This window comes from Pogoniulus pusillus, chromosome 33, assembly GCF_015220805.1.
Source record: "Pogoniulus pusillus isolate bPogPus1 chromosome 33, bPogPus1.pri, whole genome shotgun sequence".
Taxonomy (NCBI): domain Eukaryota; kingdom Metazoa; phylum Chordata; class Aves; order Piciformes; family Lybiidae; genus Pogoniulus; species Pogoniulus pusillus.
Window position 1 is genome coordinate 1,322,630 of NC_087296.1, and position 27,156 is coordinate 1,349,785.

The following is a 27,156-nucleotide window of genomic DNA, read 5'->3' on the forward strand; positions in this document are numbered from 1 at the left end:
AATGACAGGACAAGGGGTAATGGGTTTGAACTTGAAAAGGGGAGATTTAAACTAGATGTTAGGAAGAAGTCCTTTGCAGTGAGAGTGGTGAGACACTGGCACAGGTTGCCCAGGGGGCTGTGGAGCACAGAAGCACCAAATGTGATCAAAGATCACAGGCTGGTGGGAGGTGTCCCTGTCCACGGCAGAGTGGGTTGGAATTGGATGATCTTTAAGTTCCCTTTCAACCCAACCCCTTCTGTGATCCTATGAATCTTGCAGAAGCTGCTCACCAGCTTATTCTTACAAGACATCCCCCCTGAGCTAATGCTGTTCTCAAACTTTTCCTGGCCAATTGCTCTGGAAAAAAAACCAAATCTGAGGTTTCAAGGTGAGGAAAACTTTCTCTAAAGAGAAGAGATTTTAAAGAGAGAGAGCTGGAGCAAAGCTCCCACCTTCGTTGCTCACCACAATATGATTTAAGCTCTGGTCAGTGCTTGGGGTTTCCTTTTTAAGTGTCAGCCACTGCACACACAGCACATGTAGGAACTGTCCTGAATTACTATTTGGAGCATTTCCTGACAACAGAACAAGAGATCCTGCAGGGTCAGTGGCAGCAATTCCCCTCTTCAGGTTACCTAACACTTTCCATTACCCCAGGTTACTGTGGTCTTTATTGCTGAGCTCTAACAGTCTGAAATGTCCGCAGCAGGCCCTTTAAATTGATCAGAGAGGAAGTCTCTGTGCTAGCAAAGTGGCTTTGGTAGTGCCATAAAATGCTGATCAGGTTTTATTTAGACACAAACTGTTGAAAAGAATCATTTTGGTTTTATTTTGCTCCTCAGAGAAATTCTGGCAGCATGTCAGAACTCTAATGGATTTCAAAGCCACACAATAAAGCCTGTAAGATGGGACTCCAGATATTGGAATTAACACTTGAAAAACAGAATCTGAAGGAATTTGGGCCACTTGTAGAATGTGTGTGATAGAATAGAAATGACAATCATAAGAAATGAGTTTTCCTGGATAATATTCAGGCCCTTCTTGCTTTCAAGTCTAGGGGTACAAGTGGAATTAGACCATATGGAAGAAGATTTTGTAGCTGTAGTTACTTAGGTACTTAAAAAGGAGAAGAGAGTAAAGCCTGATGATGAAAATGGTGCTCTGCTGTGCACTGTGAGCCCAGAGTGCTGCCCTAAAATCTTTTGCCTTGCCTTGCCTTTTTCTACTCAACAGTCACCAGACCAACTCTCTGAGCTGGTGTAACTGCAGGTGGGGACCTCAGGAACTGTGAGGTGGCTTGGAGAAGGAACAGAAGGTGGTTTAGGTTATGAACAGAAGGTGGTTTAGTTATCCCCATGCCTCCTCACTTCTCGTAGGAGCTCCTGCATCTTCCAGATGGTCCCAGTGCAAAGTGCTGGCTCTGGTACAGATTCAGGATGTTGATATGCAGTTATTATTCTGGTATCTAACTACTTATACCTAACTGACTTAGGAAAAAAAATGAGTATCAGATTTATACAGACCCTGAGAATCATAAAGGGAGCCAAAAAGAGAGACAAATTGTTGTACCCATTCGATTAAATACCTGAAACATCAAAAATGATTCAGGTACAGTACCCAAGCCAACAGAAAATGAAAGTACAGGTCAGGGAAGAGAAGCTTTTCTTCATTTCAGGGTGGTTTCTCACACACTTGTCTCTTTAGCAGTCACAAGCTAAATATGGAGGTGATCAGAAACGTGTAGATGTGGCACTCTGGGGTATGGTTTAATGGCTATGGTGGCACTGAGTTGACGTTTGGGCTCAAAGATCTTAGGGGGCTTTTCCAGCTGAAACAGTTGTATGGTTCAATGTTGAAGCTAAGAAAATACCAGCACTTACTGTCAGAATTAAGAGCAATTCTTCAATGCTGCTTTCAGGTTTCAACTGCTCTTTGAACATCCCAATGCTTGGATGCTTCAGGTAGTAATAGGAAGCAATGCGGCCGTAGGTCAGGGGCTCAATGCTGCGATTGTCCTGGCAGAAGAGGAAGGAAATCAATCAAATGTACACAGCTCCTGCAAGGTTTGGTGGAAATCATCTGACAAAACTGTAATGTACTTTAAGACTACTTCAAAAGAGAGCAGCAAAAACTATTTAGCAGCATCGTTTAGCTGCAACTCCAATTAAGCTCAGGGTTTCAGCAGAGGTCCTACAAATAGCTCCTGTAACGTCTCAGACCTGGACCATGAGCCTTGCTGCTCCCAACTTTCAGGAGCCTGTACCTTAGTAGATCTAGTAAGGCACAGATTAGTCTTACCTCCCCAATTTCAATACAGTAGGAGCATTCCAAATCATAGAGGGACTTCTCCACGAGGCTTGAGAGGTACTTATTCATCGTGTCGTGGCTCACATCATCCAAGTTGTAGTAACTAGATAAATTGAAAGCAGATGCATTACTTTTGACACTCTGAAGATGTTATACAATAAGATCTTGCAGGAAAAGGCTGCTACAGTGCACACACATACTTGGAACAGCAAACAGCCTCATTCAACAATTAAACATAACTATTCCCTTATATAGCTTAACAAGAAATTAATGATTTGTGGGAACAGCCAACACACTGCAAGCCTGTACACATGGCGAGATGGCAAATTATCTATTAATAGAAAGGTTGCTAGAAGCAGAACTGGACTGGGTAGGTTTGGTTAAGAGGGAAAATGAGCAGTGAAAGAAAAAGCTGAGGGTGCCCAGAGACTTCAGCAGTTCTGCATGGAAGCAGAGCAGTGAAACAAACCAGGATTAACCAAAATGGTTAAGGATTTATTGGCATCTCCAAAAGCACAGCAAGCAAAGCTTGTCCCTGCTCATCTAAGTCTGCAAGGTGTTCCTGCAGAAACAAACTCCTGAGGTTGCTGTGCTGATGGAAGATGCTCCTTTGTTCCTGCTAGCTGTGTTACCAACGTGTCCTACTGTTCCAGCTCAGCATCCCCCCTGCAAACAATACCAGCTGCTGTAATGGAGAGCAGGTTCTTTCAGGGCTGGTTTGTGCAGGAGAACACCAGGCTGCAAGACTCTGCTGACATTAATTCTCTCCTAGTTACAGCTACACCTGAGTTAGGCTTTTGAACTCCCTTCACTGCCAAAGGTGTGCTTGCAGAGTGCTGTTCACCTGAAGGATTTGGGGTGAGGGGAAATGTAATCACTGGCTGAAACAAAAGAGGCCTTTTGACAGTCAGTTTGGCTGTCGATGCTATATTTGGGCAGACGAATCCCCTGCTCTGCTTTAAGCTCTATTTGATTTACTGTCATGTGTCTGTCAGCAAATTTCAAGAGACTGAGTTGCATTTTGTATGCTACAAGCATCCTTCCATTACTGTTTTATTAACAGGATCTGATTTGTGTTGTTCTTTTCTTACAGAGGGTTTTGAACGTTTGTCTCTCTGAGTGGCAGCAGCACAACTGCAAAAAGCCTGCGTGCTGAAGAGCAGGACAGCAGCTCCCAGCTTTCCCCCTCCTTCTTATTAATCCCAAATTACAAGGTTAAGTCTGATGCTTGAATGTTCACTTCTCAAAGGGTAAATGACAGAATGGCTCAGGCTGGAAGGGACCTCAGAGCTCATCTACTCCAACCTCCTTGCCATGGGCAGAGACACCTCTCAACAAGACTCGGTTACTCAAAGCCTCCTCTAACCTGGTCCTGAACACCCCCAGGGTGGGAGCATCCGTAACTACTCTGGGCAGCCTGTTGCAGAGTCTCACCACCCTCAGACTGAAGAACTTCTTCCTCAGCTCCAGTCTAACCCTGCTCAGCCTCAGCTTCAAACCATTCCCCCCCTTGCCTTGTCTCCAGGCATCCTCATGACAAGTCCTGTAGGATCCCTTTAGGTACTGGCAGGCAGCTCTGAGGTCCCCCTGGAGTTTTCTCCTCTCCAGGCTGCACACTCCCAGCTCCCTCAGCCTGTCCTCACAGCAGAGCTGCTCCAGCCCTTAGATCACCTTTGTGGCCTTCTCCTCACTCCAGCAGCTCTGTGTCCTTATGCTGGGGACTGGATGCAGTAAGGGAGGTGGAGTCTCAGCAGAGCAGGGTAGAGAGGCAGAAACCCCTCTCTTGGCCTAAAACTCTGCTCACCTGAGAAACAGATTTAAAAGACCTTTTCTGCTGAGGGAAGCAGCTCCAGCAGACTCAGTGGAGTATTCAGCTCTGTGACATTTAATATGGTTGATGCTGATCTCTCATGTTTCAAGCACAGCTATTGCCAAAACCCCAAAAGAAATCTCTCTGCTTTGGCTAAAATGTTTTGCATCAGGAAAGAAAACCTGTTTGCAGCAGGAACACTCTAACTCCTTTCCAATGCAACTTAAATTTCATCATCTCCCTGTCAAGTGTTCTGAGCTCAGTGTTTCCACCCGCACCTTTTCAGCCGCCTGCCATCCCCCCAGCAAACTCCCCTGGCTTCAGCAGCAATCACCTGCTAACTTCTGCTTACCTTCTGCAAACAGCTCAGCAAATCAACGGCACCAACTTGTGGGAAGGAGGTGAGAAGATTTTTCTGGTTTATTCCTCAAAAGCACTTAATGAGTCAATAGGATTTGTCCCCAAATTAAACAGAACTCTACTGAAATGCTGACAATTGAGGCACTTTGTTGTCATGGCACTCAGAGGCTCACCCCAGCCTTTCAGCCTGCAGCAGCACAACACTGGTGATGAAGCCAGCTAAAACAAAGGGGGAGGTATGGGCAACACTGACATTCTCTTTGGAGGCTGCCACTGAAGAGTCATCCAAACAGATCTGATCTAATTTGTAGCATTTCACACTGAAGCTGTAGGCATGAAAGGCATTAGAGCGGCCTTGGAAAAATGATGGCAACTTTAATGTCTTTAAAAATGTTTAATTTGCTGATTGTTATCACCTCAGTGCCAAACGCTGGGTGGCAACAGTGAAAAAGCAGCTCTTTAGCCATGTGCTACCAGGCATGCTCGGCTCCTCCTGCCGAGACACGGAAACCTGAAAGCATCATTGATGATTGAGAATAGGAGTGATGATTGAAAACATGATTGAAGATTGAAAATGTGAAGACTGAAAACAGAATTGATGATTGAAAACAGAATTGAAGATTGAAAATAGGATTGAAGATTGGAAATATCAACGATTGAAAATAGAATTGAAGACTGGAAATAGGATTGAAGATTGAAAATAGGAATGATTGAAAATAGAACTGAAGACTGAAAATAGGATTGAAGATAGGAATGATGATGGAAAACTGAATTGAAGACTGGAAATAGAAGACTGAAAATAGGATTAAAGATTGAAATTGAATGATGATTGAAAATATGACTGAAGAGTGAGATATGAATGAAAATAGAATTGAAGATTGAAAAGGTGAAAATTGAAAACAGAACTGAAGATTGAAAATAGAAGACTGAAAATAGGATTGAAGATTGAAAACAAGACTGAAGATTGAAAATATGAATGATGATTGAAATTAGAATTGAAGACTGAAAACAGATGACTGAAAATAGGATTGAAGATTGAAATATAAATGAAACTAGAATTGAAGATTGAAAGTAAGATTGAAGATTGAAAATAGGATTGAAGATTGAAAATAGAATATGGAAAATATGAATGATGATTGAAAATAGGATTGAAGATTGAAAATATGAATGATTGAAAATAGAACTGAAGACTGAAAATAGGATTGAAGATTGAAGATATGACTGAAGATAGGATTGAAGACTGAAGAATGAATGCTGATTGAAAATAGAAATGAAGATTGAAAACAGGATTGAAAATAGAATTGATGACTGGAAAAGAGACTTGATAGAACAGAACAAAAATACCAACTATAATTGATAAAATAGAACAAAAATATCAACTACAACTGATGAGAGACCAAATGGAACTGATGGCAGCATCTGCCTCAGGTAATTTAATCATCATTTATGCTGCATTATTCCCTCACCCCAGAAAACTTTGTAAGAGTGACATCAAGTGCCCAACACCCCTCACTAAAGCTCTCCTAGCAATGGATCACTAAACCCACTCCTCCGTGCCTTCGGCAGGGGTGTGCTCGCCCACACCGACACACATTCACCAGCCATGGGAATTTCCAACCTGCTCATTCCTTTGGCTCTTTTTTTTTTGGCCAGGGGTGTAAATATCAGGCTGCAAATAAAGCAACACGAAGAAATCAAGAAGCCCTTCACAAGGGTTTGCAATCTGGAGTGAAGTGGCAGCAGTGTGCTTTAACTGCTATCTGTAACGGCAGAAACACCACTTTGAGCACACCCACAGGAGCCTCTCGGTCACTCAGTGTATCTTTTCTCTCTCCCCCCCACCCCAATAAAGCTGCAAAGCTATTCATCTAGAAAGCCTCTGCTAAAATCATTAGTGAGAAGAGCTACCAGGACATTAGGCAGGGTTCTGAATGCACAGGCACAAATGGGAGGTGAATTTTGCACAGTGGCATGCTCCGAGGACAAAAACTGCGTGGCAGAGCTTCACAGAGGAACTCACACATTACCTAACTATTTAATTACAGATAAAGAATAAAAACAATGCAGTTTCATGCTCGCTGCATTGAATCATCCAGTCATTATTTCCCCTCTGCCATAAACAGACAGCCTCCCCTTTTATCAGCACACCATTTCATTTATTTCACAGTGCAGCCCAGTTTCACAATAATTGACTTGTCAGAAGCTCTAATTTATGAGGCTGGGCTCTGTAAGCCTTCTCCTATATTGGACTCAACCTGCACACAAGCAGGGTTGAATATTTACAATGCTGTTAACAGGTGCTGAGTTGTTTAATGATTCTAATAGCCAGAAGCGTACCGAGCAAGCCAGCGGGATCACAATTACAGCCTGTTTGAACACAACAATTACTCGTCCCCTGAGAGGTGTGAAAGTCAAAGGCAGTTTTATCCTAACAGCATCTAGCACATGGGCTAGACAGGCTAACTTCCATTAGTAGTCCACTGGGAAAAGGCAGCAACAAACCTTTAGGTGTCATGAAAATTTACAAAGTATGTAAAATTTAAATCATCCAGGAAAAGCCTGACCTGAGCCCTGGAGCAACTTTTAGTGTCCTCTCAATAATGGATGGATTTCAAACCCCCCAAACCTTGCAGGGCTTAGCAAGAACAACAAACTGTGAAAGGGGAACTTATTTCTCCCATCTAAGCAAGGGCTGTCTCTAATCTGAGGAAGTGTGGAATTTGATCAGCTGGGGCAGACGAGAGCTGTGTGGGGACAGAAATGGAGATGGAGCTACAGCAAACCTCTAGGATTTAACGTGAATGGTGGCAATCATTTCCTGTTCAGCTTAGGTAAACCTGACCTCAGATCTTGCTGGGAAATCTTTCACCAGCCTGGAAATGGTCCTGCTCTAAGTGTCAGTGCTGTGGAGTCATTTGTAACAGCACCCTGGGTTTTATGCTCAGATTAGATGGTGGTGACAGTGACACAGGTAAGGAAAATGGGGGCAGAGTCAGCCAAAAATACCAAAAGGCAAAGAAAGCCCCAAGCCAAACTTGCTAGCCAGAAACAGTGTGCAGAAAGGGACGAACTGACAGCATCCACCTGCTGGCAGCAAATGTGCTCTTTGAGGCTTCACAGTCCTGAAAGCAGAATCAGCTTCTGAACAAGCATGGGGGAAGCAGAGGTAGTGATTTATGCCAATGGCTGCACTGCACCCAACAACTGTGGTTACTGTCCTCAGCTTGCAGCCTTCAGCAGCTGCCATCTGCTAACGGTGCAGTGGAAATGGTACTGAGTTTATGGCACAACTCATGGACCTTTGTGGCCAGAGAGCCACGGACCAGTGACCAACTCACTGCTGTTGTTAAGGCATCTTACAGCTACCTGAAAGGAGGTTGGAGTGAGTTTGGGGTTGGTCTCTTCTCTATGGGGTGATGGGACGAGAGGCAGTGGCCTGAAATTGTGCCAGGGGAAGGTTAGGCTGGAGATGAGGAAAAATGTCTTTGTTGCAAGAGTAGTCAGGGATTGGAACAGGCTGCCCAGGGAGGTGGTGGAATCCCCATCCCTGGAGGTGTTCAAGAAGCTATATAGTTCAGCAGCCATGGCAGCTGGTTTACACTGGGACTCGATGACCTTAAAGGTCTTTTCCAACCTTAATGACTCCATGATTTAGCCAAAATAAGGCTGGGGCAAAGGCAGGCTGCAGTGCTGGAAGTGCTCAGGATGATCTGCATCCCAGCTGGAGCTAGGCAGGACGATAACAATCACTGCAAATATGGCACACATGGTTTCACCAGGGCAGCCTAATGAAAGCAAACTTCATCACAGAGGAACAGCTGAGAGCTATTCTCTGCTTTATTGGAAAAAGCCAAACTTTCATAGATTTTCTACAGAACACTGAGCAGAACATATCAGTGTGGTAGCTAAAAAAGAAAAGCAAAAAGGAACATCTTAGAACTCCAATAGCTACAGGAATGTGCTAATCTGGAGCTCTGTTTCGGGGGTGCTGGTGTAGCCCTCTCTTAAGGCCAGTTTATGGCTGTAACTAAATGGTAAAGTTATCTGCCAAGAAAGGGATTTCTGTTTAGAGGAAAAACCCTACTGAAGAAATGTGCACACGAGTGCTGGTCCATGTGTGGGCCAGCAATGCTCCTGTGTTGGAGCCTGCTAAATATCCCAGGCTCCAACAGCAGTGGGATCACCTTTGGAGCAGCTCTGCTCTCCAGTCCCCTTTGTGTTTTATACTCACGTCGGGTTCATTATAAGGCGACGGAAGAAATAGGTCCAGGTGATATAATCCATTGCATCCTGCTTAGAAGTGATAGTCCCAGCAGCTATTTCAGCATTCAGGTGGTCAGCCAGCACTTCCAGCAAGCTGGAGAACAGGAAACAAAAGGATTTAAGCTGACTTTACAGCCACAAAGGCAGGTAATATATTTTGGAGAGTTGAGCACTAAAAGGTTTACGACTTTTAATCTGAAAATAGTCGTCTTTGGTTAAAAGGGGAGAGGGGAAGAAGGGGGATGTAATTGTGAGGTCAGTCATCTTCTTTACATGCTAGAGGAATGAAGCTCAAATGACTTTTTGATTGGAGCAAGAATGCAGCAGCTGAAGTCATCCATGGAATGCGTTCAGAGGGAGCTGCTCAGCGCTAACCTCTGGCTGCTGTATGTTGACCATATGATCCTGCTGCTGGAGCGCCACAGAGACAAACAGGAAATCAAACAGTGGCAACAGCTTAGCTAATACTTGACAAATACCTCAGGGCCATTAAAATAACAGCAAAACTGCTTCCCCCCCAGATTTTGCCTCACCTCCATCCAATGTAAAAACACCAAAGGGTTATTTTACCCCAAAAGATCTCGGCTCAGACACACAGAAGAATGAAAGCAGCTTAAAATGATTCCTCCCAAGTAAAATACTGCATAGTGTCATTAAATGGAACAAAGACTTCCATTAGGATATCTAATGAGATCATGCCTGGCTAGAGTTCAATCAGGGAATGGCAAATATCTTTAAGGATCAGCCTAATTGTTCTTTCTATTATCATCCTTTTTCTTTTCCTACTGTTCCTTCCCTACTGCTAAAAGTGAAGAGTAATGCTGCCTGGGAAGCTCTTTTACTGCTCTGCACCAATGACTGCAGGGTTCTGAAGGCAAGAGCTGCAGGTGTTGCACTCAGGCTGTCCACCAGAATCTGGACAGATGATTCAGCAGCTCCTTTAGGATGAAGTGCCTGCTCTCTTGCTTCTGATGCACCATACCTCAGGCCCATGCTGCAGGAACTGTGTACTCAGCTCTTACAACTCATACACAGACAAAACCAGGCTTTAATCAAAGATGAAGTTTAATTGCACAACTTGGAAGTCTTCCACAAAGCTGAAAACCTGCTCTTTGGCAGGACAGATGGGAAAGCACTTCTAAAACGAACCCCCTCCCAAACAGTTTCTCTTTGAAACTCTGGGTCCTCTCATTTTAAATAGTTGATCATAAAAGAGACCGAGACAAAAGACAACTCTGGGTTAATTGGTTCACAACCTACACAAAATTTGATGGGATTGCTACAAATAAGTGCATCTGCATCTGAAAACTTACCAAATAGCCTTTGTTTGTAGAGAAAACAGAACACATCAAACAACAAAACAAATACATACACAGAAAACGGGCCAGCAGAAACATGGACCCATCCAACTGCTTGGAAGGGGCCTCTAGAGACACAGAACACATCCAGCATGCCAAGCAGGAGCAAGGGGTGGTGACTGCTGCAATGCTGAAGATAGGATTCCTCCATTAGAAATGGAGAGAGAGGTTTCCCAGTCCGTGCTAGGGCCACACAGTCTGGGCACAGCATCAGCATCTGGATATAGCAGCAATGCTCAGGGAGGGATATTACACAAGGGCTGGTTGGGATAGGGGGAAGGGGAATGGATTGAAGCTTGAGGAGGGCAGACTGAGACTGGGGATTAGGAAGAAATTCTTTCCAGTGAGGGTGGTGAGACACTGGCACAGGTTGCCCAGGGAGGCTGTGGATGCTCCCTCCCTGGAAGTGTTCAAGCCCAGGCTGGATGAGGCCTTGAGCAACCTGTGCTGGTGGGAGGTGTCCCTGTCCATGGCAGCTGGCTGGAACTGGATGTTCTAGAAGGTCTCTTCCAACTTAAACATTCCATGATCCTAGGATTTTAATCACACTGCTCTTTGACTTTACCTTGATTCCACTGGGAAAGGTTCATAGAGGAATTTTTTGTAGAAGTCTTTCTTAATATCATGAACTAGGATGACAGCTTTGCCTTGGTCATCAAACTGTGGCCTGCCAGCACGGCCCATCATCTGCAGCACATCTGCCCAAGAGACCACAACACACAGACAACTCTTTACCTGGAGGTACAGACTGATGCATGTGGGTCTGCATGAAGTGCACTTCAGGATGTGGGGATTTCTTTGCCCTCCTATGCCCTGTTGGCTTTAACACATCTCAGATACATTCACGAGGAACTCCTTTCCAGCACAGACTGCATACTCACAGCCCACCCACCCCAACAGAATCTGAGCTTCCACCTCAGCTGACTTTCCTCTGCTCTCATTCCTTCCCACATCCACCCCTTGGCTGATCACATGCAATCAAAGCTGATGAGAAAGGGAACTCCTGAAGTCTATAATGGCAACGATTGCTTCCCAGTTTTCAAGTATTTGACTTCACAACAGCAAAAGTTCCTTCAATGAGCATTTCTGCTCACTGGCCTGGGATATTTCAGCGATAAAGGCAAATCCTAATCTATTTCAGAGATAAAATGGTAAAAGGCAAATCCTGATTCCTGTCAGCTATGATCTTTACCACTCACACTTAGGGACAAGTTCTGTTAGCTCCCAGCACTGGAGTAGAGATGGTTTTGCGTCCCTGTTTTGGATCTCAACGCACAAATGCAAGAGCAGGTACAGTCAAGAGCTTACCTCTCCTGCACTTCCTTACTTGCAGTAGTAGTTAATGATTTCTATCAACACTGACAATGTTAATTTATTCAAAACATGCTCAGCTTGCTACCCAGCCCCCAAGACAAGCAGGCTTAGCACCTGCTCCTTTGTGTCCTCTCACAGCCTGAGCAGTGGATCTGCATTAGTAGTTTTGTGTCTCCATCAACAGAGCTCAAGTCTTTTTTTTTTTTGCCTTCAACTGCTCTTTAACTCTGAAGGAGCAATGGAAAAGAAATTCTTAAGGAGGTTTTATACCTTTAAGACTTTTGCTGGTTTGTGTAACCTCTATCAGCTCTCTCATAACTGCACTACATCTGGCTTGCAGGGAGGGTGGAACTAGATGGTCTTTAAGGTCCCTCCCAAGCCAAGCCACTCTATGAATCCATATAGCTATGAATGGAGGGACTGCAGTGACAGGGCAAGGGCAATGGTTTGAGATTAGAGGAGATTTAGATTGGGTGTGAGGAACAAGTTCTGCACCAGGAGACTGCTGGAACACTGCAACAGGCTGCCCAGGGAGGTAGTTGAGGCTCCATCCCTGGAGATATTCATGATCAGGCTCAACAAGGCTCTAAGCAACCTGCTCTGGTGGAGAATGTTCCTGCTGAGTGCAAGGGCCTGGACTGGATGAGCTCTGAAGGTCCCTTCTGACCCAACCCATTCTATAATGCTGTGACTCTATTTGGCATTTGGAAAGCAGTTTGCTTGGCTTCAGAATCAACAAGCTTTTGGTCCAGGCTTCCTCAGGGCAGGAATGGATGTGGCAGGAGCCCATAACAGGAGAAAGAGCCCAGGGACAATTAGCAGCTCTTAGTTAGACATTTTCATCTCCCAACCCAGGAGCGACACAGGCAGCCCTGGCTTCTGGCAGTTGGTTCCTTTTGTTAACTCAGGGGAAGCAGGCAAATGGGGACTGAAGCCAGCCTGAAGATGCTGTCTGCAGTAGGTGTGTGCACAGGAGGGGGACAGAACAACTCCTTGCTGTTCTAATGTGGTGAATTCAATTGTGCACAATACCATAGAGGAAATGGATTGCCCCAAAAGCCTCAGGAAATGATTTCTGCCAACATCCTCTCTGTCGTTACCCAAACCCAGTCTTTTCTTTGCTGACTTTAGGTTGCTTGGCTGCTTTTAACCACTGGCCTGAACTCCTGAAATGTTCAGTGAGCCCCAGCTGGCTGACTGAATGTCTGGCCACTGGGAAAAGGCCCTCCTCAAACCCTCCTGCTTCACTCCAAGAAGAGTTTTGACTCATTCTGAAATTACCAAACACTTCAGAATGATTCATTCTGCCCTCAGCTGCTTCCTTGGAGCCAAATGCATTCCTGACACAGAAAGGTAACTGCAGCAGGAAGAACCCATGGCAGATCAGAGCAAGAATAACTCGAGGGCAGCGCTGAAGGACATCAAACATTGGGAGATTTTGGAACCCTTTCAGAAAGAAATTCATTACATTTTCATTTTATTGCTGCTGCAGAACTGTGCTACCTATCCAGAGAACTTCCAGATGCAGAAATATTCTCTAGAAGGTTAAAAATAAAAATGCTCTAAGCCCCCCATACCACATGTTCCTCCACAAAGCCAGGCAGCTGCATCTTCTGCTGCAGCACAGGCAACAAAACCTACAGGCTCCCAGCACAGATGGTGGTGCTCCAGCTGGCCCTCCCCCTCCGGAGGCTGATGGAAAACTCAAGAGTTGAACAACCTCCCCAGCGCCCAAGCCACCTGAATTCACAGAGTGAAAGCAAAAGCATTCCCTCGAGCCTCTGGGGGTGCTTCTGCAACAGACTTCTACACCAGGACAGAAAGTCTGCCCCAGAGCAGGGCACTCTTGGATGGCTCTGAGTTTCTGATTCCTCTGGGAGACATAACTGACTCTGCCACTGATCTCTGACAGCCCCACAGGTTTAGAACTTGAGCCCTTTTCTTTCCTCATCACCTTGCCCCAGGCAGTGCTGAAGTCAGCTGCTCCTCCAGTCGGGGCCAGCGAGATCCTACTTCTCTGCTGACTCTTTGTACTCCGCTTACGCCAGCCCAAGGCTGCCAGCAAACGCAAGCCTGTGGGGCTGAGCTTCCCAGGTCACTCCAGAATCTTTGGGCTGGGAACTGATCTCAAGTGTCCTGCAGAGCACTAACCACGAAACGAAGCTCTGCAATAGGTTATTTGGAGGGGTAAGCCCTGTGGCATTTTCGGCTTTAGCTGCCTCTAATCAGGAGGTTTCTCTTGCTGGACAGACAGTGAGTGTTGTAAAAGAGTTCAGCTCTTTGTTTACACCTCCAGCAGCACTTAGATCCTCCCTAGGCGTACCCATCTCTAGCGCAGTATAGGAGCACTTACAATAAACTTCCCCTGGCAAAGAGAAAGGGAAAACAGAACAGGAAACCTGGAATAAATTTAATTTGCCCTCATTCTTCAAGCTCAGTACCACCCAGACAAATATTCTCCCTGCCTGAACTCTCAGAGAAGCTCTTCCAGCCTTCACTGTCTTAAGCTTGGTGAAAATAGTGCAGAGCAGTTTATCAAAAGTGGAGTTTCCTGGAGCTGGAGAAGCGATCAACATCTGCATCAAACCAGACATCCAAATATTGAATTTAGCTGCTGATTCCTCAAGTGTCACTTGCTTGAAGTGTCACTTAGACCCCTGAAGACAGCAGAGCAGCTAAGGTGTTTTGGTTACAGTTATTTATGCTCTCACACAGGCATGACTCAGCTGTGGCAGTTCACACCATGGCTGAGGTGACTGTTAAAAACAGGTTTCTCTTTTAGAAAGGCTCCAAAACTAAACCACCAAGCAAAGAAAGAGGGAAAGATTTGCATGCACAAAACCTTCCTTTTCTACACTATAAGTAGGCAGCTAAATACAACTTCATATTGTCCCTTCTGGATGATAGCCACAAAGGGAAGGGAGCAGGAAAAAAGCTTTGCAGAACAGAAACGTTTTTGCTATTACCTAAACCCTTCAGAGCTCTCCTCCAGCTTGCATTGAGCGAGGAAACCCTTTCCCCTCAGCACTCTCTAAGCCTCCCATTAGGTATTTTTAGTGATCACTTCCTAAGAAACTGAGATCATTTGCATAGGCTTGGCAGAGGTTTGAGCAGAGCAGCATCTGCAGTGCCTGTGAGTACCTGTGATGGGATAATCCACGTAGCGCCTTGTTTTGCCGTCGTAGTATTCCGTCCCCTTAACAATCACCAAATGAGCTGGAAAATTCACCCCCCAAGCTAATGTGCTTGTGGCAATCAGAACCTGAAAGAGAAAGAAAGAGTAAGGAGGAGTGAGACACAACAGCTTCTCAACTTCCATGTGCAACTCCTTGCTGCAGGATCCAAGGAGCAAAGGTACCTGGATCTTGCAGTTCACAAAGAGCTCTTCCACGGTTTTCCTGTCCCTCTCGTGCAGGCCTGCATGGTGCATGCCTATTCCAAAAGCCAGGGTCAGCTTCAGGTTGGAGTCTCTGACAGTCACTATAATATCATTCATCTGGAAGAGGAAGGAGAGTTGCACGTTTTAAACCAGGCTCTTCAGGAACCCTGAGCTTTAAGGGTTGGGTTTAGCTTTTTACCTTCTTAGCTCAAGAGTTGTTTTTAGCTTTTCACCTTTTTAGCTAAAGAGTTGTTTTTAGCTTTTTACCTTTTTAGCTAAAGAGTTGTTTTTAGCTTTTTACCTTTTCAGCTCAAGAGTTTTTAGCTTTTCAGCTCTTTAGCTCAAGAGTTGTTTTTAACTTTTTACTTTCTTAGCTCAAGAGTTGTTTTTAGCTTTTTACCTTCTTAGCTTAAGAGTTGTTTTTAGCTTTTTACCTTCTTAGCTCAAGAGCTGTTTTTAGCTTCTCCCCTTTTTAGCCAAAAGGTCCTTTTTATCTCTTAAATTTTTTAGCTACAGGCTTGTTTTTTGGTCGTCCTTCCCCTTCTTTTTCTTTCTTAGAGCAGAGATAATTTGCTCAACACTGTTTATACAAACACCAAACCAGAGTTTTCAGGCTCTGAGCAGTCTGGTTTTAGTCTAAAAAAAACCAAAAGCAACCAACCACCAACAAAAAAAAAATCAAATAGTAGATTAATGGCAGAGGAAGCCAAAATGCACAGGAGTTTATTGACACACCAAGGAGTGTAAGATAAGGAAATGAAAAAGCTGAAAATATCTTGACAGGTCTGGCAACTGCTGTGCATTCTGCTCAGTGTTTGTTTAATGCAATCCCCAGTATCAAAGGGGTTAGAAGTGGTACAAAAACACAGCAAATCCTCGCAACCAGTAACAGAACAACAGCCAGGGAAAGACACTGGGCTCATGCCTGTGAAAAGGCAAGGAGGGAGCTTCAGCTGGAGACCTCTGCAGCTAAATCCAGCTGAACGTTTGCTTATTCTCATGCTTAAATGCAAACTAATCTGAGGGGTTTTAACTTACTTTGGAGTGTAAGTCTGCAGTGTACAGACTCAAACCCTGTAGCAAACCCCAACCTTCACTAAGTGTCTTCATTTAAAAGTCCAGACAAAAATCTGCTTTTTCATTACTATTATTATTATTTTTATTTTTCCCAAGTCTCTGACTACTTGGAAGCATTTCAATGACTCTAATTGAATCTCTGCCTATGTTTTCAAGTGGCAGATTCCATAATAAGCTCATTTATTTCTGCAGACAACCTCTCTGAAAATCCCCTCACTAATAATGACCAAGAGCTTTGTAACTTCTGCCTTCTTTGGCCATTTTACCTCGTTCTGTTGCTTGATTTCCAAAGCCATTTATTATTTTATGTGATTTTAATATAATTATAGCCAGGAACTTCCAACCCTCATCTCTTATTAGTGGTTTCCTGGTGCCACCAGCAGTGGCATGATGATATTGCATACATATGGGCAGCATCGTTCACCGTTCACTCAGGAGCTGCAGCCAAGCTTGGAGAGCAGTGCTGGCAGAGAACAAATTGCTCATGGTGACTGAAGAATGGGGACTGAGTATTCAGCCTCTTCTTGGCCTGAACGTCTCAAAGGACTGAGATATGAAACCTCCATGCCTGCAGAGATATCCTCACTCTGATGTGTTGCACTCCCAGTGTTCAGAATCCTAATCTCTAAAGGTTTCCTGGCTTCTACAGCTCTCAGACCTTAATGCTAATGAAATGATTCACATACCTAAACCCAAGTCACATAAAACATTGCTGTTATATACAGAAAAAAAGCCTTAACAGGGGAAAAAAAGCTGAAGAATATAACAGTCCCTAGGATGTGAGAAAACCCAACCGAAGATACAACAGGAATGCTGCAGGGATAACGCAGCAGAAAAGGTCAATTCCTGAAGCAGTGCTGACTAACAGAACCAGGACTGAGGGAAGCAAGAGAGACCAAGTTAAAGACCCACACTGTTCAAGTCCAGTCTAATCTGCCAGTGAAGCTCCTAAACTTCATCTCCCCTCACAACACAGTCCCCTGGATGTTCCTGCATGTCCTCTAGAAGAGGACAAGGAAGGTTTGTTGTATGCAGGGGAGGAGGGAGCAAGAGAGACTACATAACACTGAAAGGAAGGGAAGCAGAAAGAAACAAAGCAATGAACTGAAGAGGGGAGAAGCCTCTTTAGGAAAGGGAAACAAGGGAGTAAAGAACCGAATGAAAGGAGGATATGTTAGAGGATAACGTTTATCTATCTAGATGCAATCAGCAAACCTTTGATTTCCCTAGCCCCCATGCAGACATGTGCCTGCAGTGCAGACACTGTGAATTATCACCCATCTTCACTTGCTTTTTTGTCTAAGGCAAAAACCCCAACCCCAGTCTGCAAAAACCTCAGAGCCTCTGCACCCTCTCCCGTGCAGTGCTGGCCATGGGCACACAGCAGCAACTATCCTGCTGAACCTGTGAGTGCTTTTTGTCCCATGGATTTCGGAAGTGGGACTAGCTCTGTGCAGTGCTCAGAGAGGCACCTGGAGGAATAAGAGTTTCCTTTGTATGCCTGACAGGGAGTTAGGATGGGAAAAGAGGAAATGGCACTGGCAAGACACCAGAAAAAGAAATGAAAAGTGCTTAGAGAGACACTGAGAAATGAGAGCTAAAACTGTACATCTGAAAGGGAGTTAAGGTGGGAAAACTGGAAGAGGCAGTGCTAAAATACCAGAAAAATGAACAAAAAGTGCTTAGAGAGACACTGTGAGAAATAAGAGTTAAATTTCCAGCTTTGAAAGGGAGTTAAGGTGAGGGAATAGGAAAGTGCAGTGGTAAAGTAACAGCAAAATGAAAGGAAGGAAGGAAGGAAGGAAGGAAGGAAGGAAGGAAGGAAGGAAGGAAGGAAGGAAGGAAGGAAGGAAGGAAGGAAGGAAGGAAGGAAGGAAGGAAGGAAGGAAGGAAGGAAGGAAGGAAGGAAGGAAGTTAGGAGAGAGAGAGAAAGAGAGAAAGAGAGAAAGAGAAAGAGAGAGAGAAAGAGAGAAAGGAAGGAAGGAAGGACAGACATGCTGTATTTACCTTTTTACTCAGCTTTGCACCCAAAAGTTGACAAAAGATATTTACTACTGAATGAATTTTTCTCCTCCCCACCAACCTGCTGACAGGGACAGCTTTCATGCAAAGGAGCAAGCCACTTGCAATGCCATTTATTCCACTACTGAGCAGACTTTGCTGTGGGGAAGATAATGACTCCCAACTCCTTTTTTCTTCTGGAAGGGTGGGGGGATCAGATGAGCTGATCTGGATCAGGCCCTAGCAAGCAGGCTGCTCCCTCAGCACACACTTCTACGCCGCTCTGTAAGTTCAGAGCAGAGCCTGAGCTCAGATCTTTACCAGTTAGTTGCCAGCGTGAAAAAAACACAACCAAACCAAAGCCTCCTAAATCCGCACCGCTGGGAACCTATTCCAAGATGTTCTTCTTGCTTTTACAATCAGTGGTGGTTATTTTTTGCTCTTTCCCCCCTCTGACTTGCATTACAGCAGTGGCCTGTGGCGCTGTGAGCCGTACCTGCGAGGCAGTGTAATTTACCACGGGCAAAGCAAAGAAGCCTTAGCAGGAGAGCTGGCAGTGAGCTCCCAGCCTGTCATTCTAGCAGCAGGGAACCCTCGGCATTTTTAGCTGACCCCTTGCTTTCACAGAGATCAACGTAATAAACACAATTATTTTACCCACAGGCACAATCCAAGGCTTAAAATTCTCATGACAATTTATTACCAAAAAAAAACCCCAACAAACCCAAGTGTGCTATGTCAGGGCGGTGGGAGAAGATGAGGAGGACTTTCTGTGAAGGAGTAATCCCACAATTAACAGGTCTATTAACCAGAAACAGGCACAGCATCGCGAGGAGAGCACAAATGTAATGTTCCTGCCTTGGTAGAACTTCATCACTCTTTATCTTTATAAAAAAGCTGGAATGAAAAGGCCTAAGAGGGTAAAGAAAAGATATTTTAAGATCATAGGAGGGAAAGGTATTTTAAAATCATAGGAGAGTAAAGAAAAGATGTGAAAATCATAGGAGGGTAAAGAAAAAATATAATAGGAGAGTAAAGAAAAGATATGTTAAAATCAGAGGAGAGTAAAGAAAAAATATGTTATAATAGGAGGGGAAAGAAAAGATGTGAAAATCATAGGAGGGTAAAGAAAAAATATAATAGGAGAGTAAAGAAAAGATATGTTAAAATCATAGGAGAGTAAAGAAAAGATATATTAAAATCAGAGGAGAGTAAAGAAAAAATATGTTATAATAGGAGGGGAAAGAAAAGATGTGAAAATCATAGGAAAGAAAAGATATGTTAAAAATCATAGGAGGGTAAAGAAAAGATATGCTAAAATCATAGCAGGTAAAAAAAGGACATGTTAAAATCACAGGAGGGTGAAGAAAAAGTATTTTAAGATCATAAGAGGGCAAAGAAAACATTTTATAACAGAAAGAAAAAAAAAACTCTTTTATCTTAAGTTCCTAAGAGGATAAAGAAAAATTATTCCATCTTAGGATCCTAAGAGAGTAAAGGAAATACATTTTAAGATCATAAGAGGGTAAAGAAAATACATTTTGAGATCATAAGAGGGTAAAGAAAATACATTTTGAGATCATAAGAAGGTAAAGAAAATACATTTTGAGATCATAAGAAGGTAAAGAAAAAACATTTTGAGATCATAAGAAGATAAAGAAAAAACATTTTGAGATCATAAGAGGGTAAAGAGAAATTAAGTTCCACCTTAAGGACAGAGAGAATGATCTAAAGTCGATCTTAAGATCATGAAGGTAAAAATCTTAAGATCATAAAAATGTAAAGAAAAAAAACTCTTTTAAAATCATAGAAAGGTAAAAAAAATTCCATTTAATCTGAAGGCCATAAATGGGTAAAGAAAATCTATTCAGAACAGAAAAAAACCCATCAAGAAATCCACAGTCACCAACACACCCCTCCCATACAGCACTGATCCAGGGAACTTCATGCAGGAAGGATTTTTTCCTGCACTCTCAGCCAGGCAGGATTGGGTTTAGGCAGAAAAGGTTTTGCTATCCACTCCCAGGGTTTTGCTTTTTGGATGGACAAACAAAAACCCTTCCTAACGTTAGGTTGATTGGGAATAAATCTTCATTTAAAACAAACAAACAAAAAACCCAAACGAAAAAGCCCCAAACAAAAATACCTCAAAGAAACAAAATCCAAACAAAAAAGCCCCAAAGGAAAAAAACAAACAAACAAAAATATCTCAAACAAAAAAGCCCCAAAGAAAAATACCTCAAAGAAACAAAACCCAAACAAAAAAGCCCCAAACAATAAAAACAAAGAAACAAAACCCAAACAAAAAAAAACCCAAACAAAAAAGCCCCAAACAAAAATACCTCAAACAAAATCCAGACAAAAAAAGCCCCAAACAAGAACCCCCCCAAAAAAAAACCCAAACAAAAAGCCCCAAACATAAATACCTCAAAGAAACAAAATCCAAACAAAAAAGCCCCCCCCAAAAAACCCAAACAAAAATACCTCAAACAGAAAAGCCCCAAACAAAAATATCTCAAAGAAACAAAACCCAAACAAAAAAGCCCCCAACAAAAATGCCCCAAACAAACGAACAAACAAACCCAAACAAACTCAAACAAATAAAACCCAAACAAAAAAGCTTTAAACAAAAAAAAAAAAAACCAAAACACCCCAAACCAACCCCAAAACACTCAAACAAAAATACCCCAAAACAACTTTGCAAAGGGATTTGGGACTTCCAGTGGCACTGCAAAATATTTATTATAGTACATATATTTATGTAATTATATTTCTCATCTTCACATTGAACATTACCAATAAGTTAGAATGAAATAATAATATTAATAATAATAATAATAATAATAATTTATAGCTACTATTTAATATTATTCTATTTAAAGCCAAAGCAAACCAAAAAAGAAAGTAAGAAAGTTCATTTCTGCATTTTCTACCCTACTCTCTGAGCAGGGCAGCTTTTCCTCCAAGTAGCAGGCAGCCCTTCTCCTCCTCTTTGTGCCTGCACACATGCAAACTGTTGAACCATTTACTTTAGGCTAATAGAAGTTGGGTTGGGTTTTTTTTTTGGGGGGTGGAGGGGGAGGTTGTTGTTTTGTTTTGTTATATTTCAGATTTATTCTAGTTAAAAAGCTTTTGTAGAAAGATAGGATTCCATTTAAGTAGATACATTATCCTGTGCCTGAAATACATTCCAGCCAGAGTATAATTCAGCAAGTTGATGACAATGCTGGCTCCAAAAGAAAGGAGGAGACCAGATTGGACAAGAATGAGCTAACAGATTGCGCAGCCCAGTTCTGTCCCTTTGAGTGTGATATATTGTTTCAAGATGCTGGAGCCCCCATACTTTCTCAAAGCATATCTGTTGGGCTGCTTTTCCCATTTTCACAGAATCCTCATTATTAGGACTCTGTACTCTTTTCAAAGCACGTCAGACTCAGACCATATGCCACTGAATAATGCTTATCAATTGTCTCCAGTGCCCAATAGAAGAAAGATGTTGCCAAACAAAAGGATCGGGAAAGTTATGAAGGCTTGGACAGAAATAATTACATCTTTCACATCTGCTGCAGATGTTAAGTGAAATAAAAGCAGCTCCTTGTTAGAACTAAATGTTAATTTCTTTTTATTGCACGCTCTCGGGCCGTAAAAACAACATCTTGTAGGAGGAAGTTGAACTCCTAGCAGGAGGGAAGTAAATAGAAATCATTCTTGGCCACCTCATTTCTGTTCCTGATGCTTAAAGGTAGAGAGAGAGAGAGAAAAAAAAAAAAGGCATCCTATAGAATTATTTTTGTCCTTGAGTATCTTCCTGATCTTTAAAAGTAGGAAAAAGTACTCTTATACAATTATTTGTGTTCTTGGGTACCTTCTTGGTCTTTAAAGGCAGGGAAACAATCATCTTATACAATGATTTTTCTCCCTGGGTACCTTTCTGAACTTTAGAGGCAGGGAAACAATACTCTTATGAAATGATTTTTCTCTCTGGGTACCTTCCTGATCTTTTAGAGGCAGGGAAACAACAACCTTACAAAGTTATTCTTGTTCTTGGGTACCTTCCTGAGATTTTAGAGGCAGGGAAACAACAACCTTATAAAGTTATTCTTATTCCTAGGTACCTTCCTGATCCTTTAGAGGCAGGGAAAAAATACTCTTATAACATTATTCTTATTCTTAGGCACCTTCCTGACCTTTTAAAGGCAGAAAAAAAATCATCTTATAGAATTATTCTTCTTTTGGGCACCTTCCTGACCTTTTAAAGGCAGAAAAAACCCAGAATCTTACGGAATTATTTTTGTTCTTGGGTATCTTTTTGATGTTGAAAGGCAGAAACAAAAAAGCAACTTATAGAATTATTCTTGGCTACCTTCTTGATCTTTTAAAGGCAGAAAAAAACAATCTCATGGAATTAGTTTTGTTCTTGGGTACATTTTTGATGTTTAAAGGTGGAAAAAAGAAACAACTTAGAGAATTATTCTTATTCTTGGCTAACTTCCTGATCTTTTAAAGGCAGAAAAAAAAACACCTTATAGAATTATTTTCTTCTTGAACACCTTTGTGAAGTTTAAAGGTAGGGGAAAATAATCTCATAGAATTATTCTTAGTCTTGGGTATCTTCTTGATCTTTTCAAGGCAGAAAAAAACCCCAATCTTACAGAATAATTTTTGTTCTTGGGTACCTTTTTGATGTTTAGAGGCAGAAAAAAACAACTTAGAGAATGATTCTTATTCTTGGGTACCTTCTTGATCTTTTAAAGGCAGGAAAAAATCACTTCATAGAATTATTTTTGTTCTTGATCACCTTTAAAGGTAAAACAATACAATCTCATAGAACTATTCTCATTCTTGGGTACTTTCCTGATCTTTTAAAGGCAGAAAAAAAAATCCCTTTATAGAATTATTTTTGTTCTTGAGCATCTTTGTGAAGTTTAAAGGTAAAACAAAATACTCTTATAGAGTTATTCTCATTCTTGGGCACTTTCCTGATCTTTTAAAGGCAGGGGAAAAAAATCCCTTTATAGAATTACTTTTGTTCTTGAGCATCTTTGTGAAGTTCAAAAGCAGAAAAGAAAAATCACCTTACAGAATTATTTGTGTTCTTTGGTACCTTCCTGAGCTTTTAAAGGTAAGGGGAAAAAATCATCTTGTAAAATGATTTTTGTTCTTGGGTACCTTCCTGAGCTTTAAACCAAATCATCTTAGAAGATGATTTCTGATGAAGAGTGGAACTTATCCTCATCCTCCAGAACTTGCCCACATGAACCAAATGCCTAAAGCAGCTCAAATGAACCATTTAAAAATCTAATTTTCTCTAAGAGACAGCAATATTGGTAACACAGACCAGATTCTGCTGGGCCTGTTTTATAGCACAGCATTACCTCAGAACAATAACATGGGGATAATAGGTTATTTGATTTAAAGGTTAGGGATGGAGAAGTAAGTCTTTGTCTTTCCAGTAATTCTTGGGATTTCCTTACTCTCCATTGTAAATACTTTGTACATTTTGGTGGTTGTTGTTGGATTTGATTTCTTTGCTTCCTCTTTAGTTTTTCCTTTGTTTTGTTTCTGTTTGCTTTGTTTTTTAGCAATGCAGATCACATCTACACAGCAAAATGTATCTCATACTCCTGAGTATGCCTGCACATACTTCCACCGGGTGTACAAACACAGACACAGATCCACCTTTATAGCTTCACACCTCTACAATCCCAGAATCAAGAAGAGCCTGATTCTGGTGGAGGATCATACAATCCTAGAGGGGCTCAGGCTGGAAGGGATCTGCTCCAAACTCCCCACCATGCCCAGGGACACCTCAGCTAGACTCAGCTGCTCAAGCCCTCATCCAACCTGGCCTGGGACACCCCAACCACAGCCTTCCTGGGCAGCCTGTGCCAGAGTCTCATCACCCTCAGACTGAAAAACTTCTTCCTCAGCTCCAGTCTAACCCTGCTCTGCCCCAGTTTCCAACCATTCCCCCTTGACCTGCCTCTAGACACCCTCAGGAAGAGTCTCTCTGCAGCCTTCCTGTAGGATCCCTTCAGGTACTGACAGGCAGCTCTGAGCTCCCCTTGTCCCCTCTTCTCCATCCCCAGCTTCCTCAGCCTGTCCTCACAGCAGAGTTTCTCCAACCCTTGGATCACCTTTGTGACCTCCTCTGCACTGACTGTCCCCAGCAGCATTGTGTCCTCCTTCTGCTGGGGACAGCAGAACTGGATGTGGATGCAGCAGAAGGTAGCTGTTGCCTGGGATGGGTGCTGTTGCCTGGGATGGGTGCTGTGGCACGTGTCAGTAGGTATGTTTGTGCTAAAGGGTTTTAGTTGTTTCTAGAGGTTTCACAGAGAATAACCTTAACAAGATGCAGATGGGAAAGTGATGCAGAAAGCAGCATGGGAAAATCCCTGTGGTTCAAGCTCAGACTGGGTAGGTGGGTACAGCTCTGCTCTGGCCCTGCACTGCAAGTATAGGAACAAAATAAAGCAAGCATCTGGCCAGAGAATGTATTTTGTTCCAAAACTCTCAATGACCCAAGTAAGCAAAGCCCCTGCCTGTCTGCTGCTGAGAGCTGCACTCCCAGCTTCAAACAGTAAGCAAGAAACACCACTCTGTGCTTTTGCTTTCAGGGCAAAAAGAAAAGAAAGAAAGAAAAACATGAGAGGAAAACTAAACAAACTGAAAACTCGATTCTAATAAGTGATGTTGTAACAGCACTGCAGCATCTGCTGCCACCACAGACGGGGATGCAACTTCTGAAAGAGAAGGACTGGTTCCTCTTTAGCTCCTAATGCAGAACTGATCTTACCCAAGCTTTCCAGCACAAACTGGTGGCACTCTCTGTAATCTCAGCTGTTGTCCCTTTCAACAAGCCAAGCAACGGGAGCAGGAATGTGACAGGCCTGGCTGATGGCTCCAGAGGAGAATTTAAGCTAGGAAGTGTATATTTAAAAATCATCTCATGGCTGCAGAGAACTCAGGCTGAGCATCAAGTTCTCTCCTTTCATTTGCCTGTTATCTGACAGGCCAGGCTGGATGAGGCATTGAGCAGCCTGGGCTAGTCTGTGAGGTATCCCTGCCCAGGGCAGGGGGGTTGGAACTGGATGATCTTCAAGGTCCCTTCCAACTTAAGCCATTCTGTGAATGAATCTAAGACTACAGTGAAGAGAAAGAGCCTGGAACTTTGTGAACAGAATCCTTCACATGCTGTGAATGAGAGCCTGTTTGGCACTAGTGCTGCAGGAAGGAGGTCGACAGAGGAGAAGAGAGAAGCTAAGATGATGGCACAGCCGATTAGCAGGCAACAAAGATCCAGGACTGGTCTCTCCCACAAGATCCAGGACTGGTGTCTCCCACACTCCAGTCACTCCCCGACAAAGCTTGAATCTTTCTGTTTCCATCACAGCACAGTTGCCATGCTGGGTGGCAGAGAAAAATCCCTTTCAGCGGCTGCAAGAACCTGTGCCTGCCTCCCTCTCAGTCTTCCAGATGATTTTCTGGATGGCCTTGCTGAGAGCAGTTCAAAGGAGCCTCAGGAAGTGTGCTGGCTGGGAACCATACCCAAACATGGGCTAGCATTTGCCCATCAGGCACCAAACCCACTGACACCATGGAACAAAACTATCCAGTGGATTCTCAAAGGAAGCTGATGTCAGCCAAAATGAGTATCAGGCACAGAGGGCTGAAGGAAGGGGAAAAAGGCTACTGTGGAGTTTGCAAGTCTTGTGCACACTTATGCAGAACCTCTCAGATCTCAACAAACCTCACAATTAACAACTACAATATGTCTTGAGAATAAAGTCATTTTCCTGTGTGCTCCTCTGAAGGAAGGCTGCCTGGCAGGGAAACAACAGGGACAACTCTCAGGCAACACTAAATAGCCTTTAAAGGCAACAAAAACCACTGCATAAAGGCAACCAAAAACACTGTTTAAAGACAACAACAATAATACATTTCTCCCAAGTGGTCCATTCTCATCCCATATGGAATTAAGAAACATTGGAAATATTTTGGCATTTTAAGACAGGGAATACTCAAAGGGAATTCAGTAGGGAATACCTACTGAACACTTACTAGTGAAGTAAGCCTTCACTAGTTCTATTTTCAGCATTGGAAAGAGTACTTTCAGCACTGGAAAGAGTTGTGTCCATTTCACTCAGTGCAAGGCTGGAGATAGTACTTCTACTCCTTTAAGAAATCACTGTGGGTAAGGAGTGCAGAGAATCAGAATGGTTTGAGTTGGAAGGGACCTTGAAGATCATTCAGTTCCAACCCCCTGCCCTGGGCAGGGACACCTCACACCAGCACAGGTTGCTCAAGGCCTCATCCAGCCTTGCCTTGAACACCTGCAGGGAGAGAGCATCCACAACCCCCTGGGCAGCCTGTGCCAGTGTCTCACTACCCTCACTGTTAAGAATTTCTTCCTAATCCCCAGTCTCAATCTGCCCTCCTCAAGCTTCAATCCATTCTCCTTCATCCTATCCCAACCAGTCCTTGTCAAAAGTCCCTTCCCAGCTCTCAGGCACTGGAAGGCTGCTCTAAGGTCTCCCTGGAGCTTTCTCTTCTCCAGGCTGAACAGCCTCAACTCTCCCAGCCTGTCTCCATAGGAGAGGTTCTCCAGCTCTCTGATCCTCCTGGTGGCCTGCTCTGGACCCACTGCAGCAGCTGCATGCCCCTCTTAGCTCGGCAGTGCAGACACTCTGTATGCAGCACTACTACAGCTTTGTCCTATGTTTCAATGCTGAATGAAACTCAGGCTACTGAAGCTCATTTAAAACACAAAACTACAAACTGCTCCCGCAATTACCCGAAGAAATGCCCACTTGAAGCTGTGAGTGCTTTAAACACAACTGTGCTCTGCATAAGGGTGGTAAGAGACAAACAACTTGGGCCTTAATCTCAGTCTTCTCCATTTACATAATCAGAGTGGAGTAACTTGGTAGGTCCAAACGTTCAGCTTGGCAGCTCAAACACAAAGCCTATGCAAATGTTATTAAGCTAATAAATGCCAAGCCTGCTTGTCCTCGTCGCCTGCTCTCTCAAAGCCCTCAGAGGTTACCAGTGAACACCAACAAAGCAGAAGCAAAGCAGAAACAAGGCAGGTAAAATGCTCCTACCTCTCTCTCATCCATCTTCAGCCACTGCTTGGGATCATCCTCGGTGGCCAGGAAAGCGATCAGGTCTAAGGCAGTCAGCCGCGTCTGGCGCCGGGACGAGACGAAGATGAGGACAGGCTTGGCTGGGGAATGGCTCCGGATTGCTGTGGAGGAAAAGGGAACTTGGGAACGAGGCCCTTTAAGGATGAAAAGTAGAGCTTC

At 43.4% G+C, this 27,156-nt stretch overlaps 1 protein-coding gene across 2 annotated transcripts in view; it reads right to left on the bottom strand.

The window, feature by feature from the left end:
* Window positions 1-27,156, bottom strand: part of ASCC3 (activating signal cointegrator 1 complex subunit 3) — a 161,512-nt gene that overhangs the window by 34,669 nt on the left and 99,687 nt on the right. For both annotated transcript variants that reach the window (XM_064170382.1, XM_064170383.1), the window contains exons 30-36: window positions 26,956-27,098; window positions 14,753-14,890; window positions 14,536-14,656; window positions 10,646-10,778; window positions 8,691-8,816; window positions 2,281-2,392; window positions 1,863-1,997 (exon numbers count right to left, since the gene is read on the bottom strand). In XM_064170382.1, coding sequence (XP_064026452.1) covers window positions 1,863-1,997; window positions 2,281-2,392; window positions 8,691-8,816; window positions 10,646-10,778; window positions 14,536-14,656; window positions 14,753-14,890; window positions 26,956-27,098 — 908 coding nt within the window. The remainder of the gene's footprint in view (window positions 1-1,862; window positions 1,998-2,280; window positions 2,393-8,690; window positions 8,817-10,645; window positions 10,779-14,535; window positions 14,657-14,752; window positions 14,891-26,955; window positions 27,099-27,156) is intronic.